The sequence below is a fragment of the Schistocerca cancellata genome, chromosome 5 (assembly GCF_023864275.1).
Source record: "Schistocerca cancellata isolate TAMUIC-IGC-003103 chromosome 5, iqSchCanc2.1, whole genome shotgun sequence".
NCBI lineage: Eukaryota > Metazoa > Arthropoda > Insecta > Orthoptera > Acrididae > Schistocerca > Schistocerca cancellata.
In genome coordinates, this window is record NC_064630.1 from 205,735,181 (window position 1) to 205,750,379 (window position 15,199).

The window sequence follows — 15,199 nt, forward strand, 5'->3', positions numbered from 1 at the left end:
TTTCCACGCCTTCAGCATAGTCTCAATAGTCATTTTCACTTTCATTCAGCAAGGAGATGAGAAGTGACTGTCGATAATGACGGCTGATTGATTCCAGACTTCTCTGGTCCATGTATATCATCAGACTCTAGAAGGATGACTGGGAGCATTGTCACTTATAAGGATAGCTTTCAGTGGAAGCTTTTTCTTCTCTAGCTCTTTCCTCACTGCTGGTACAAACATTTCATGGAAACACCAAGAGAATATTTGTCTGTCCATCCACACTTTCTTCTGCTTGCAATACTGAACTGGTAGGGTTTTTATGTCAGTGTGTTGAAAACAATGTGGATGTTGGGATTTTCCAATCACCATAAGTGGTAGTTTGACTCCCATTTGCATGACAACATGCCATTAATGTTACACACTGTTTCTGTTGTTCATAACCACAAGCTTCCTTCTTGTTCTTGGTAGCTAATGTTTTTGAAGGAAGCATCAGCATTATACAAGACATCAGCAGTTAAATCTTCTTCCTCTATTATCTTCCATATCTTGCTTACAAACTTATCAGCATCCTTTTTATTAGCTGAGCGACTTTCCCTGGTGACTGTCGGCTGCCGAATGCCATTTCGTTTTTTCCAGTTTGATAGCCAACCTTCGCTTGCTGCAAACAAGTTGCTACATCCAGGTTGTTGGTTAAATGCAACTGCTTTTTCCTTTATAATTGGGCCACTGACTGGAATTCCTTCACTGCGTTGTTGTATGAACGATCTGTAAACAGCTACGTCCAGTTCTTCATTCTCACTCTTTTGCATAAACTTCCGTTTTCCCAACTTGCTATCCATTTGTGTTGAGTACTGTCGAATAACATAATCTTTCCTTTTGATGTTATAAATAGTTGCTCGTCCAACACTGATCTCAGCAGCAATGGCTTTCTGCGAAGAACCTTGATTTAACTTACCTAAAATTACGAGTTTCTGCTTGAGGTCTAGCGTAGGGGAGAGTGGTGAGACTTGATCCCTTTTTTACATTTTATTTTTTAAAGCGGTAGGTATAAACATCAGAAAAGAACTAAAATGTGTAATAAATAGCCAGTTTTTAACTCTTTCTGCCCCTATTTTTAATTCAATCCTTTGCCATTTACTATCATCATAAAAAATTAAAAACTAAAGCCATGCAGAATGGATCAAGTCTCACCATATGTGGGACACTTGATCCCATTTATGGGGAGACTTGATCCGCCACTTCGTTGTGGTAAGTGAAACAATTTATTCATTATTCAAACTAAATTTTGTTTTGTTTGTAAGATTTATAAGATGAACTGAGGTTTACTAACAAAAGAAATTCACATAATAACTTTAGAAACAAATTCATTGATGATCTCTAAAGGCATTGCTTGAAGTGCGATCTGTAGCCTACAAAACATGTGACGAGATCATAAAAAAGTCACTTAGTTTTCAAATATGTATTTTAAATAGTTGAATTTACTTTAAAAAAATTAGAATTAGCATGTTTAGTGTATCCAAGATCATATATGAGATAAAGCACATTCATACAAAGAAAAAACAAGTATACTTCTTGAGAAAATCAATAACGGCTGCCTGTGTTTGAAGTATTTAACATGATGAAATTATAGACAAACATACAAATTATTGAATATTAAAGCCCTCAAATTTGACACTGTTAAAAATGAAACTGGTAACTCAGTCATTCTTTGAAGAAAATGCTGGAGATGGAATGACTCGTACAATTTGGTTCCGTTCAATGTCACATATGTCTTCAGCTTCTGGCCACTTGAACCGTTGACCCTCTATCTTCCTCGCACATTTTATGGTGAAATTCTCTTCATCAGGAACATTGACAATCTCTCCCACATAATGTTTTTCAGATTTCTTTGTTTGGAAGGTAGCAATGATCCATTTTCCAGTGCCTGGTTCATCATTCAAAATTTCACCAGAATCACTGTTACTCAAACTCTCATTATCAAACTCACATGGAGACAGTTCTTCACTTTCTGAAGTTTCTACTTTTGGCTTATACGTTTGTTTCTTGTTTTCAAAGTTCAGCCTCTTAGGTCTTCCCACATGTTTCAATCTTCGTGCTTTTCTTGCTCTGAGTTCTTCCTCAAGTTTATCTTTTACCGGTGTGTTTGTTAGGATTGCGGTACATGCTCGTTTCCTTCCTCGTCTAGTTGTAGTGTGAGCTGCTGCCTTAGGATGTGGTCTGATATCTTCAAAGGATCTGTATCCAATAGTGCTAGGTCTAATTCCAGAAGATGAAGGTGTTGATAATGAAACAAACTCTTTTGGAGAATCACAGACTTCCACAGATTGTAAGTGGTCTGTTGTATATACAGACAAAAATTCATCATCTGTAAATATATCAGAGTTAAATGGCCATATGCCTGAAACCCGAAAACCACTAATCACATTGCTAGGTGTAAAAGCTTTAGGGAAAGCTCTACCAAAAATCTCGGAGATATCATAGATAGAGATAGTTTTCCATGGATGCGCTGTCATCCAGTCTCCTGCAGCAGAATTGTAATATGCCTTCAGTGGACCATACACTGACCTATCAAGGGGCTGCATTTTGTGGGATGTATGGGGAGGAATTGTCAAAAGAGTAATTCCATTTTCTTTTGCAAAATGTAAGGATTCCAAACTAATATGACTATCATGATTGTCCATGATGATAAGTGCTTTGTGTTGAGCACTGCATTTTACATACTTATGAAAATGTTTTAAAAACAAAACAAAATTATCAGCTGTCATCCAACCGCTGGAATGAGTGGAACCACTGGTTCCAGGAGGAGCTCCATGCAGCATCCTATCCTGCCAGTTCACACGTGGAAAGATCATGAAAGGTGGGATGTGGCCTCCTATAGCATTTATTGCACAACATGCTGTCACAAGTTCACCTCTCTCGGCAGAAGTCACTTTTCCTACCTGTTTCTCTCCTCTTACAGCCACTATTTTTCCTGGTTTGTGGACTGTAGTAAGACCCGTTTCGTCTATGTTCCAAATAGATTTTGGACCAAGAACTTCCCTAGTGATAATCTGGCGAAGATTATCAAAAAACTGTCTAACATTGTGTTTATTAAAGCTGCTTCCTCTGCTTATACTGGTTCCTTCTGGTGTACGAAGAGAGAGTTCAGGATGCCTTCTCACGAAACCTCTGAACCAGTCATTTCCAGCTTTGCCCTCTTTCTTTCAATTTTCAGGAATTTTCTTTTTATTTTCAGAAGAAAATTGATATGCAAATGCACGCACACTTTTTGCACTCAGGCCATGGTGTAATTTGCTTGCTGTTTTCAAGTATTCACATAAAGAATTTTCTTCCTCAGTTGAAAACACCTGAGACTTGTTGTATGTAGAAGAATAAGAAATTTAGTATCTTGACTTAACTGTTTCCTAACATAGCGTTTTAAGGTCATTAGTGGGACTTGAAATTCCTTTGATGCTCCTCGGAAACTTTTTCCCCCAAGGCACGCCATTACTGGAAGTTCCATACTTCTAGAGTCAATTTTTTTCCTAGCTTTGACTCCCTCTTTCCTTTTATATGTAAGACCCATAGTTCTGCAATATAAAGCAAAATTACGATACTTTTTGTTTTAATTTATTAGACCTAAGTTTCATTTTCACCCATATTGTATAATTCAATGCATTATATTACAATAAAATGCCTATATATTATCATTTGTTGGGTGTTGTATGTCTTACAATAGTGTGATACCAGGAGAACAATTAAATCTTTGGGAAACATTAGAACAGGGACACTTGATCCCTGGATCAAGTCTCACCAAGTTCTTGAGGATCAAGTCTCCCCATAAGACACAAGTACACAAAATTGCTTCTGAATGCCCCCTAACCTACAATTAGCATTTATTTTCAGTTATACTTTATGCCTTAAAGTATGAACTTTTATAGGAAACAGTTACCAGCATTATTTCTTACTGAATTAATATGTAAAAATAATTGGATTCGCTTACCAAAATAAAAGTTAATTCGGTGAAAAATCTTTCTTTCCCTCTAACTGGACAGCAACAACAGTTAAACTCACAGATGCAAATTACAACAATGGAAAGTGGATGGCAAGAAACACTGATGCCAACAAAAAAAATTTAATTCCCCAAAATGGCCAAAATAATGGGAGGAACAAGTCTCCCCACTGATCAAGTCTCACCACTCTCCCCTAACGTGTTTCCTTTTAGAAGACATGATTCCAAACTGTAAAAAAGCTAAAATTTCAAATACGGTACATAAAGCATTGTTGTGCACGATAATTCACTGTGCACGTGTTTTTGGATGTGCGCCGAATTACAGAGAGGCTGGACTACTGAGGGCCGGATTACCGAGTGTCTAGTGTAGTAGGCTACTGAATGTCAAATCGTAGAAAATATGATTAAACTAATCTATTATGAAAATTTAGAGTTACCTCATGTTTTTATCAAAGTTCAGCAGAGTAATCTGGGGACTCCTCTTCTGATTCTTGTTATTCATCTAGACTCTTTCTCCTTCTTCCTGCTCTTGCTCTCTTTGTATTAGATTCAACTGCATACTGAGACGTGTTGACTCAGTTTATCCAGAAGCTGAAGACCTTTGATGATAACATCAGGAACTATGCTAAGCCTAACAATGACCTTTAATCTAACTAGATGACCAACACTAAATGAAATAACAGCATCATTGACTCCCCATTTCAAATCTTTTATCCCAACAAAGACATTCTTACACACAAAAGTCCATATGAGGGTGTTGAATGACCCGTTTTGTTGAATCTGGATCTAACCGTGAAAACTTGAGGTTTGAAATACTCGCTTTGTAGGTGAAAGCAATCCAGTGTTAGGAAATTTTGTAAATACCACAACAGTCTCTAATCACAGATATTTGTTCATTCAGTTACCATCTTCAGATTGATCTGCCTCTGTAAAGTAAACAGAGTAAGCAAATAAAAATATATAGTCATAAATGGCATCATCATATAGAATAAAACTGTGATAAAATGGGAAACACCCATGAACCATAGTGTTCGATCATTGCTGGGTTACTGTACGCTGATACTATGCTAGTAACGACCTGACATTATGGTTTTTGAGTGTCACATTTTATCATGATTTTACTCTGTGATTATGCCACTTACAGCTATATATATTATTTGCTTAATCTTTTAATTTTATGAAGATTGGTATATTTGAAGATGATCAGAATGACTGAAACTGGTCACTGAATTAACAAATATGGGCGATCAAAGACTTGTGGTATTTACAACCATGAAGATATTTTCTGTGAAAGTCAGGATGCCCCAAGTCCCTGTATAATGGGTTAATTGCTTCCATAACAGCCACTGGGATGGATTTTTTATCATAAGAAACTCCAGTAACTTGAGCTTTTCCGTATGTGTGCAATGACCAAGGACTGACAAGTAAAATGAAGAGTTATTGTCAGTAAATGGTTAATGTAAATATGTTATCCATAGGGCGTTCCTTATTTCCTGCGATTATTTACTCTGTTATTGCCATACCATAGTACTGCTGAATTTCCATTTACAGTTTAGTCTGACAAGTGACCCCTAATGTTTTTACTAGCTGACAAAATTTTATCCTTTAGATTCTGCTTCAGTTTCCTTAGACAGGTTCCCATTCTAGATATTATCTTATTGACATATGGTATGAATTGTATCGGACTTCTGTAAGCCTTGGAGTCACCATCCCTAAGGAATTTGGTATAAAATGCTCTCCATTCCAGTCCTGATTTGTTAAAAAATTTCATAGCAGTTGCAGTCTCCATGCCTCCATTTGTACAATCTTCCATATTAGATGCACAATGGTAATAAATAAATGGTAAAATAAATAAGGACATCATCATAATCTCTAAAAGTGACAATAAAAATGACACTGAATCCCAAATTGGGCAGAAACAGAACTCATGACTCAAAACACTAACTCACAGATCAAAAACACAGCTAGTTGCTGCGATAAAGGTCCCAACCAAATGACTAAAGTTTCTGCAACAGAAGAGTGAAATCCACACACTTCATTGTCTGAAGTTTTGGGAAATGCAAAATAAAAACACGTCAGAAGTTGTGTATCGTTCCTGACTGCACATACAATTTTGAAAAACAGGATAAAAATATTTTGTATTAGAATTGCTGAAAAAATTTTCTGCCAGTTAAAACAGAAAATGGCAAATTATTTTAGAGGCTTAAAAACTGAAAATGTATTTTTTCTATTAAAGGTAATGGATTTCTTTAATAATAATCACTGTGAATACTCACATTAATCATCATTTGTTTTATTAAACAGTAGAAAGTGTTATTGTCAAACAATGGAAAATCTAGGATCAAATGTAACAATATTATGAAAAGGAAAGTTGCCACTCACCATATAGTGGAGCTGCTGAGTTGCAGATAGGCACAACAAACTGGAAATTGAAGCCACACTGCGAGCAGCAGCACCACTGTATGATGGGAGTGGTGACTGGGTGGGGGTAAGGTGGACACTGGGGAGGGAGGGGGGGGGAATAGTAGGGTAGGGGTGGGGGACAGTGAAGTGCTGCTGGGGAGTGCCCAGGTGGAGAGAGGGTAGGGCAGCTATGTGCAGTCGGGAGGTTAGACGGTGGGCAGGGGAGAGGTGGGGGCAGGAGGAACAGAAAAGGAGAGAAGTAAAAAGACTGGGTGTGACTGTGGAATGAGGGCGATGTAGTGCTGGAATGAGAATAGGGCAGGGGCTGGATGGGTTAGGACAATGACTTCTGAAGATTGAGGCCAGGGGGTTACAGGAACTGAATTGCACGTGTGGGAACTTCCCCTGCAATATATCCTATGTTCACGTAAGCCTTCTGGCCTCAACCTTTGTTAGTCATTGTCATCACCCATCCAGCCCCCTTCTCTGTTCCCATTCTAGCACTACACGGCCCCATTCCACTATTGCACCCAGCCTTTTTTTTTCCTCTCCTTTTTCGTCCTCCCCCCCTCCCCCCACCTCTCCCATGCCCTCCGACTAAGCTCCTGACTGCACTTAGCTGTACTACCCTCTCTCCACCTCGTCCCTGCTTGCTCAACAGCAGCACTTCACTGTCCCCCACCCTTAACATACCATTCTTCCCTCTCCCTGCCCCAGCCTCCTACTAATACCTCCCCCCACCCAGTCGCCTCTCTCATCGTGCACTCGTGCTACTGGCCACAGTGTGGCTTCAGTTACGAGAGACAGCAGTTTTGTGTGTGTGTGTGTGTGTGTGTGTGTGTGTGTGTGTGGGTGGGTGGGTGGGTGGTTTTTCTTTTAGTGAAGGCCTCACTGGCTGAAGGCTAATTTGTGACAGTCTTTTTGTTGTGCCTATCTGCAACTCATCATCTTGGCTATAGAGGGTTATCTTGACCACCCTAAATAACTGTTTGTCCATATGCAAATTACAGAAGTTTTCAAGCAAATGTTCTTTAGCCGTCAGGGACTTCAGTCAGCAGGATTGGCTTCATTGCAGCTTTGTGTTTTACAAAGATGTGAACAGCAGTATGACTCTTTTTAAATGGCACCCTGTATTTTTTATTAGGTAATTTATTTCCTCTCCTAAAGGCCTATTCAAAAATGTAACACTGAAATACAACATTATTAATTACATATCACAGCACTGACTTTGAGCCCAGGATCACAAACGTCCATTTGCTGGAGTTGTCAGAAAACAAATGAAAACCAAGAAAAAACATAACACAAAATTGACTTTGACTCTCCTGTACCACTCCTTCAGAGTGGTGACCCTGTTGTACTTGTTGACTGAAAGAATTATTTACTTTTTCCAGTGTTGCCTGCTAAAGAGAATTACAAGCAGGCACGATACATTCCTGCATGTCCTCTGGAGTTGTTGGAATATGGCGGTAGACAACATCTTTAATGCATCCCCAAAGAAAAAAATTCCAGAAGATTTAAATCGGGAGACCTGGCAGGCAAAGTAACTGTTCCTCCTAGACCAATCCATCTGGCACGATACCATCGGTTCAGAACACGACATGCACGTGAGGCATTATGTTCTGGACATCCATCGTGTTGATACCACATAAGTATTCTGGTTCTTAGCGGCACTTCATCCAGATGCAGAAGAATTCATCTGAGGAAGTTTGCATACACTTTGCCATTTAGACTACCGTTGATGAAATAAGGGCCAATAATTGTAGAACCAAGCAACCCACACCAGACAACTCTCCATTGACGCTGATGTTCCACGTGTCTAAGCCATTGAGGGTTGTCACTGGACCATTAATACACATTCCTTCTATTTACCTGTCCTTTGTTTGAGAAGGAACATTCATCGGTAAATAAAACATTGGAGAAGAAGCTTGGGTTGGCAAGTATTTGCTGTTGTGCCCACTGACAGAACTGTACACGGTTCTGGAAACCATTCCCATGCAATTCTTGATGTAGGTGTACATGGCAAGGATGGAACTGGTGGCATGTAAGAATACGATGTACACTGGTTTTAGGAATGGCAATCTCGTGTTCAAGCTGTCATGTGCTCACATGTGGATTCATAGCCACGGAAGCGAGAACAGTAACTTCGGCAGCTTCGTCTGTGTGAGTACTACGATGATTGCATTGTTGTGGATTAAAACTTCACATTTCCTGAAACGTCGCAACAAGACGAGAAAACATTCATCAGGAAGGTGGGTTCTTGTCAAGATATCGCTCTCTGTACAGTCCCACTTCCTGTGTAGCATTTTTCCTACCTTCAACAACAAGAACAAAAACAGCAATAAAAGAAATGTTATGTTGATGCAGTTTGCAAGGAGGACAGCCTTTACTGTATGCCTACTCTACACAACAGTATTTAAAAGCACCAACTACTGTACTAAATGTACCTGTACATAAGAAAACAGTATTGCAATTACTGTTCTGCTAACTTACATTCCCCATAGATGAGTCTTTTTTTCATAGGTGTACATTCTACTTGCACAACTCTTGGACTGACGACGGTTGATGGAATGATGGGTGTGCATTCAACTTGTGTTTACATTTGTCCTCTGTCATCATCAGCAGGTGGATGTGTTCCATTACCCCGAGTACCTGCACTAAATGCTGGGAACGTCATTGTTGTGTTATTTAATTAATAATGTTGTGTTTCAGTAAATGGTACATGTGATACATTTTTAAATAGGTCTTTAGGAGAGGAATTGAATAACCAATTAAAAAATACAGAGTGCCATTTAAAAAAGTCATACCGCTGTTCATATCTTTGTAAAAAAACAATGCTACAATGAAGGCAGTTGATATCCCCCTGACGGCTAAATAACATTTGCTGGAAACATTTTGTAATTTGCATCTGGACAAACAGTTATTTAAGGTGGTCAAGACATTGCAAGTATTATTAAGAGCAGGAAATAATTATAATGCTGCTTAATTAGATGTAGAAACAAATTTAAATGCTTAATGTTCAGGTACTGCAAATGTTCTTTTTCAACTTCTGTAATTTTTGTTTTAGATTGGAATTTCATTTTCTTACGTGCTGTGGGCCTTGTCCAGCTCATTTTTGCTTTTTGTCTTTGCAAGAATTATTGGAGGAATAAGCAAGGGAAATGTTAGTCTGTCTATGGCAATCATTACAGACATATCATCATCTGCTACTAGAGGACGCGGGATGGTAATTGAATTTTTATTGCTTTGTCTTAATTGTAGAATGTTTCATGACATCTGTATGTGATTTTTTTTTCTTATTTTTCCTGTTCAAGGCCCTTGTTGGTATTGCCTTTTCTGTTGGCTTCATAGTTGGTCCTGTGATTGGAGCCATGTTTGCAAGATGGGCACAAGGGCAGTCTGGTGACTGGTTTGTCACTCCGGCACTGTTTGCTTTTGGATTATCGCTGCTTGATGTGTTATTTATTACACTGTTTTTTAAGGAGACTCTGCCAAAGGTATACATATTGAATTTTTCTTGTAACTTCTTGTTGCAGAATAGCTTTCAAAATGTGTAATATTTCTTCCTGCTAGTGATCCATTCCTGAAATGAAGACAAATCATTGCAGAGAGAGAGAGAGAGAGAGAGAGAGAGATTAAACTTTTGTCTCTACTGCCCTTAAAAAATTTATATACTGAATGCCATGAGAGTACATAATGGTGGTTGGTATATGTGATTCCTTAATAGTTTGGTGAGAGGAAAGCTAGTAGTTGGTAGCACTAATATAGATTTTTTTGTCACACATTATTATGCTGCCTGGCAGTTGCAATGACTCTTAAATTGCTACGGAACAACCCATAATTGCTACAGACTACCTGGCCAGTGATAGTAAAAGGAAATGTAGATAGTGGGATGTGTTACCTGCAGTGGTGCCTGAAACCTGTGTGTGCGCTAGTCAGTTCATGCAGTATAGTGTTTGATTGTGCGTGTTCTGGATACAATTATTGAAACATCCCATGTGGTATGATAAAACGACAGCAAGGCATCATTTGAGTGCTTACGATTGTGGCCAAGCAGTGGACAGCTCGAAGCTAGTCAGTGTTGCTACTGTGGTCACAGTAGTGGGTGTGTCAAGAAGTGTCATCCTGAAATTGAAAAAGTTGCTCAAGTTGGATATGCATGGCTATGCTAAGCAAATACGTGCAGATGGTTATAAACTGTCCATCAAATCCCAAGAGAATTTATTACATAGTTCTAGTCACAATAAGGAACAGACATCTCACTCCTAGGCAAATTGCTGCAGACCTTGCAACCCCTACTAGTTCACGCTTATTTGCCACAACTATTTTGCAGCAGTTAAATCAGGCTGGTTGTATGCTTGGAAGCCTGTTAAATGAATCCCACTTCAACCACTCCATCACCAAGAAAGAGTTAGTTGGTGTAGGGAGCATGTTGGTTTGGGTCAGCAACAATGGTACAGAGTTGTGTTCTCCAACGAATGGCGCTTCGCTGTTGCAAGTGATTCTGGTCACCAGTTACTGTGGGTGGGGAGACATTCCATTCCACACCATAGAACTTTCATGAACGTTGTTGGTATGGCCTAGGTGTTATGATGTGGGCAGGCATTACGTACAATGGGCAAACACCATCACATATCTTTGAGCAAGGTATTATTACAGCATAGCGGTAATGCTGGGAAATTATTCTGGTTCATATCTGTCTGTCTGTCTGTATGTACAATAGGACTTGACCTTTTGTTGATGGGCGACAGTGTCCTACCACACAATGTGACGTTTGCCTTCTTTATTTCTTCATTGATTGTCCTCGGTGTCAACATACTGCGATGCTACACTGACTGATAAATGGGGTTTGTAATTTTGACACTGACTACCTTAAATAATGTAGCTGACAGGTGCACAGTTGCGTTTCACAGTTCTCTACTTTTACGTTCGCGGTTCTCTACTTTTACGTTCGCGGTTCTCTACTTTTACTTTCGCAGTTCACAACCCTCCAATAATACATAGTTATATGGCCAGTGCCATGTTGTTTAACTTTCGAGAAGCTTCATTAATAGGTTGTAGGCAAACATCCACATACTGGTACAATAGTTTACTGTTGAATATCTGTGAACAGTAAAAAAATAACCACATAATTCGCACTTCTTTCGGAATAATTGGGTATGTATGAAACACACACTGTTATTGTTTTAACACACGGACTACCGTATTTACTCGAATCTAAGCCGCACTTTTTTCCGGTTTTCGTAATCCAAAAAACCGCCTGCGGCTTAGAATCGAGTGCAAAGCAAGCAGAAGTTATGAAAAATGTGGGTACATGCCGCCACAACTAACTTCTGCTGCCGAATATATGTAGCGCTAGGCAGACATGCTTTGTAGGCACAAGGATAAATACTGGCGCCAAAATCTCAGCGTCAGCAAATAAATTAAAAAAAAAAGTGGGAGACGAGCTTTTTTTTCTCCGCCGCGAGTTTCGACCAATGCATTTTCATACATTATCCAACGAAGTAAATACAAATTCCGTATTGTTCATCTTCGAGTGTAGCACAATTTCAGTGTACTACGAAAATCTGACTGGCAAGACTGGGATGTTTGTCAATATGGCCAACTCTACGTTCTGAATTTTTTCCTATCTGTGAGAAGAGATGGTTGCTAATAGGAACCTGATGAAATTTGAATAATATACAGTATTCTCTTCACCATAAGAATTATACGAATATAAACATTTTGCCATGTATTCTTTCGTGTTTGCTGCTATCTCATTTAAATCCTATCTGCCTAATAAACTACGAAACTAGAGTGAGACAACAGCAAACGCGGAAGAATATACGTATCGTGTTATGTTTATATTCGTATTATTCTTATGCCTAATAGTGATACAGTCAGAAATGAAGCACGGCAAGTGACTAGATTTTTAAATCTAAAATGACTCTAATTTCTGTGCAGAATTTGATGTAATCAAGATGCGACCGCAAAGATTTTCAAACGGAGAAAAATTTTTGCCTAACTTTCGTTCAAAACATGTTCTATCATACGCAGTCTATTATTTGATTCTTGTTGATTTTTATCAAAGAAAGCAGCAGTGTAAGTAACAACAAATTGCGGTCTCTTGCCATTGTTTCGCTAATGAGACGATTCCTCTTTTTTTTTTAAATTGTACGCGGCGGTAGCGCGCACAGAAGCAAGCCGTTCCGCGAGAGGCCGTAACCACGCACTATCAGAATGCGACAAACAATGCATGACACAGTGCAGTAATGTATTTTCAGCTTAAGAGTGACGCAAACACCTATAACAAAGAGAACGGCAATTATCAGATCAAAGCAAAATAAGCAATCGATTCAAACCAGACGAAGCACGTGAAAAAGGAAGGGCACCCGTATAAATACGGACGGAGCGCCTGACGCATAGCAATGGCTACGTGATAAAGCTTAACTGCTAAGCTTACAACTCGAACCAAACTACTGTAGCTGTATCGTCATTCATTCGACCTAAATTGTGTCTCATATTACAATGGACAAACTTTGTTTCGATTTGGAGGTGCGGCCTAAAACTTTTCTCTCCCCTTGAATTTCGAGTCTCAAATTTCAGGTGCGGCTTAGATTCGGGAAATTTTTTTTTTCCTTTATTTCGAGTCTCATTTTTCAGGTGCGGCTTAGATTCGAGTGCGGCTTAGATTCGAGTAAATACGGTAATTGTGTTCAACTTGTTTCGCAGCTAAGTTGATGGATTGTTGTTGTTATAACCAAAACAGTTTTTTCATCAGAAACTCAGCCGTGGACTGACTGTCTCAGGACTAAAAATCGGGCCCTTATATATCCTCACAATCATAGGTACTGAAACTACACAATGTTTGAAGTTAACCGAAATTACAATTAAAACTTAACTCATTAAATTAACTGAACACATCAAAAAATTGGTTCTTTTTAACAGTTCGTTCTACTACAAGAGTTCGGCCAAATTATTTGTTTAAATCATGAAATTAACAAATATCATTACGCAAACAATACTTCTGACAAAACTGTTAATTACTTTGGAATTAATTAAGGGCTGGCTTTGCTAACATGTTTTCGAATAGGGCCAAATATATCCTTTAAGAATACAATTAGTTGTTCCTCCAAATGTTTATCCTCAGTATGGAATTTATATTTTTTATTACTCAAAATAAAATTTAAGGTATGAAACAATTACTAATTTCACTCTATAACAAAAGTATTAACTAGGCATAACCAAAATAAATTAGAAAATCAATTACATACATAAAACTAAGCACAAAATTAGATCTGGTGTTATATTCTTTAAAACTGAGGACCAACCGTTCTCTTTTATGGAAATGCAGATTATTCTCACATATGTTAATGCTAATTAGTTAAAAGTGAAAAAATGAGTTTAAGGAGGCAGATGGCAAAACAAGGGGGGAAGCAAAATTATCCCAGCTTGCATTGTCACAACAGGACCACTGATGTTGGTTGCAGAGGAAAATGCAGATATTGAAAGTGTGGCATGGCCTGTATACTGCCTGGACCTAAGCCCTATAAAGAATGCCTGGGATGCTCTTGGTAGATGTGGTTCTCAATGAACACCCACTCCCTGAACCATGCAAGAACTGAGAACTGAAGATTGGGGCAATATCCTCCAGTTAATGGTTTGGTGGCCAGTATGAAAAACAGGGACAAAATGTGCATTAGTGTCCAAGGAGCACACATTCCTCACAGACAGTCTGAAAATGACATTAACATTAGGGGTTTTCCTGTGACGAATATCAAGGTTATTTACGTCTGTTATCCTGCTTGCCCTCGTAGTGAAACAGTACCATTTTTTGTTATAAATATACCACCGCATCTCTATTACATATTTACTGTGTTTCATGTCAGCCATCATTACCTGTGATTATTCCTGTCGAACAACATTTCTGTTCCTTAAAAGTTGTGAAGCAGTGTATTTTTTGTATTGTTTTTCGATGGGAGGTAGGAACCTGCAATGCAGTACAGTGAGTTCTTCAAATTGGAGCTCATTGACACCAGTCCAGAGTGAGAATTGTTACTTTTGGGGCTTGGATGTTGCAACTAAGCTGTTGAAGTGTGTTGCTAGAAATCAGTGTGGTTATAGAAAGAGAATGGTACTTGCATGTTCTGTTCCCATTTCAGGTTTAGCGACTCTTATTAGTTAAAGATATTAAATACTTTTTTAAATAGCAGTTATGATTACAGAGATACTGCATGATAAATACTTCGTGAAAAAGTTGAAACTACAAAATAAATGTAGTTTGGCAGTGTACACCAAAAAATTGTAGTCCACTGTGTGTAAAATTGCTGAGTATTGGAGTTTTGGTTCTTGGGTTCATTTTTCTCAGCAAATACAGTAGTGGCGTGACTCTGAATATGAATAAATGGTAAGGCACTTATGTCCTAGAACAGAAAAACAATTTTTGTAAGTTAGCCAAATGACTGTGGGGTCAATGATTGTCAGTTTTTACAAGATTATTTAATATCGAGTCACAATCACTAGAAACTTGTTCAGCTGTTAAATGGTTTCAAAGTTTGTGTCATCATTAGATAATCAGCCCTATTGTGGCTCTTGATGTGTTTGGGGATGTTTACTTTGGTAGCCTGCTGCTGTTAAATTTCAGTCACTGGTCAGAAGGTGACCAGTGGTTTCAAAAGATTACTAAAGGAGACACCCCAGATTGTTAAAGAGTGGCAGTATATATATTGCAGTCAGCAATATCAGTAAAAGTTGTTTTTCATTGTGACTGAACATAAAACTGTCTTGTGGAAAAATATTTATTTTGTTTATGAACAAAAATAATCAATGTCTGCACCGTAATATGGA

General features: G+C 38.5%; 1 protein-coding gene across 6 annotated transcripts in view; it reads left to right on the forward strand.

The window, feature by feature from the left end:
• LOC126187571 (major facilitator superfamily domain-containing protein 10) overlaps positions 1–15,199 on the forward strand; it is a 161,665-nt gene that overhangs the window by 69,071 nt on the left and 77,395 nt on the right. For all 6 annotated transcript variants that reach the window (XM_049928731.1, XM_049928735.1, XM_049928734.1 and 3 more), the window contains exons 4-5: positions 9,441–9,599; positions 9,688–9,870. In XM_049928731.1, coding sequence (XP_049784688.1) covers positions 9,441–9,599; positions 9,688–9,870 — 342 coding nt within the window. The remainder of the gene's footprint in view (positions 1–9,440; positions 9,600–9,687; positions 9,871–15,199) is intronic.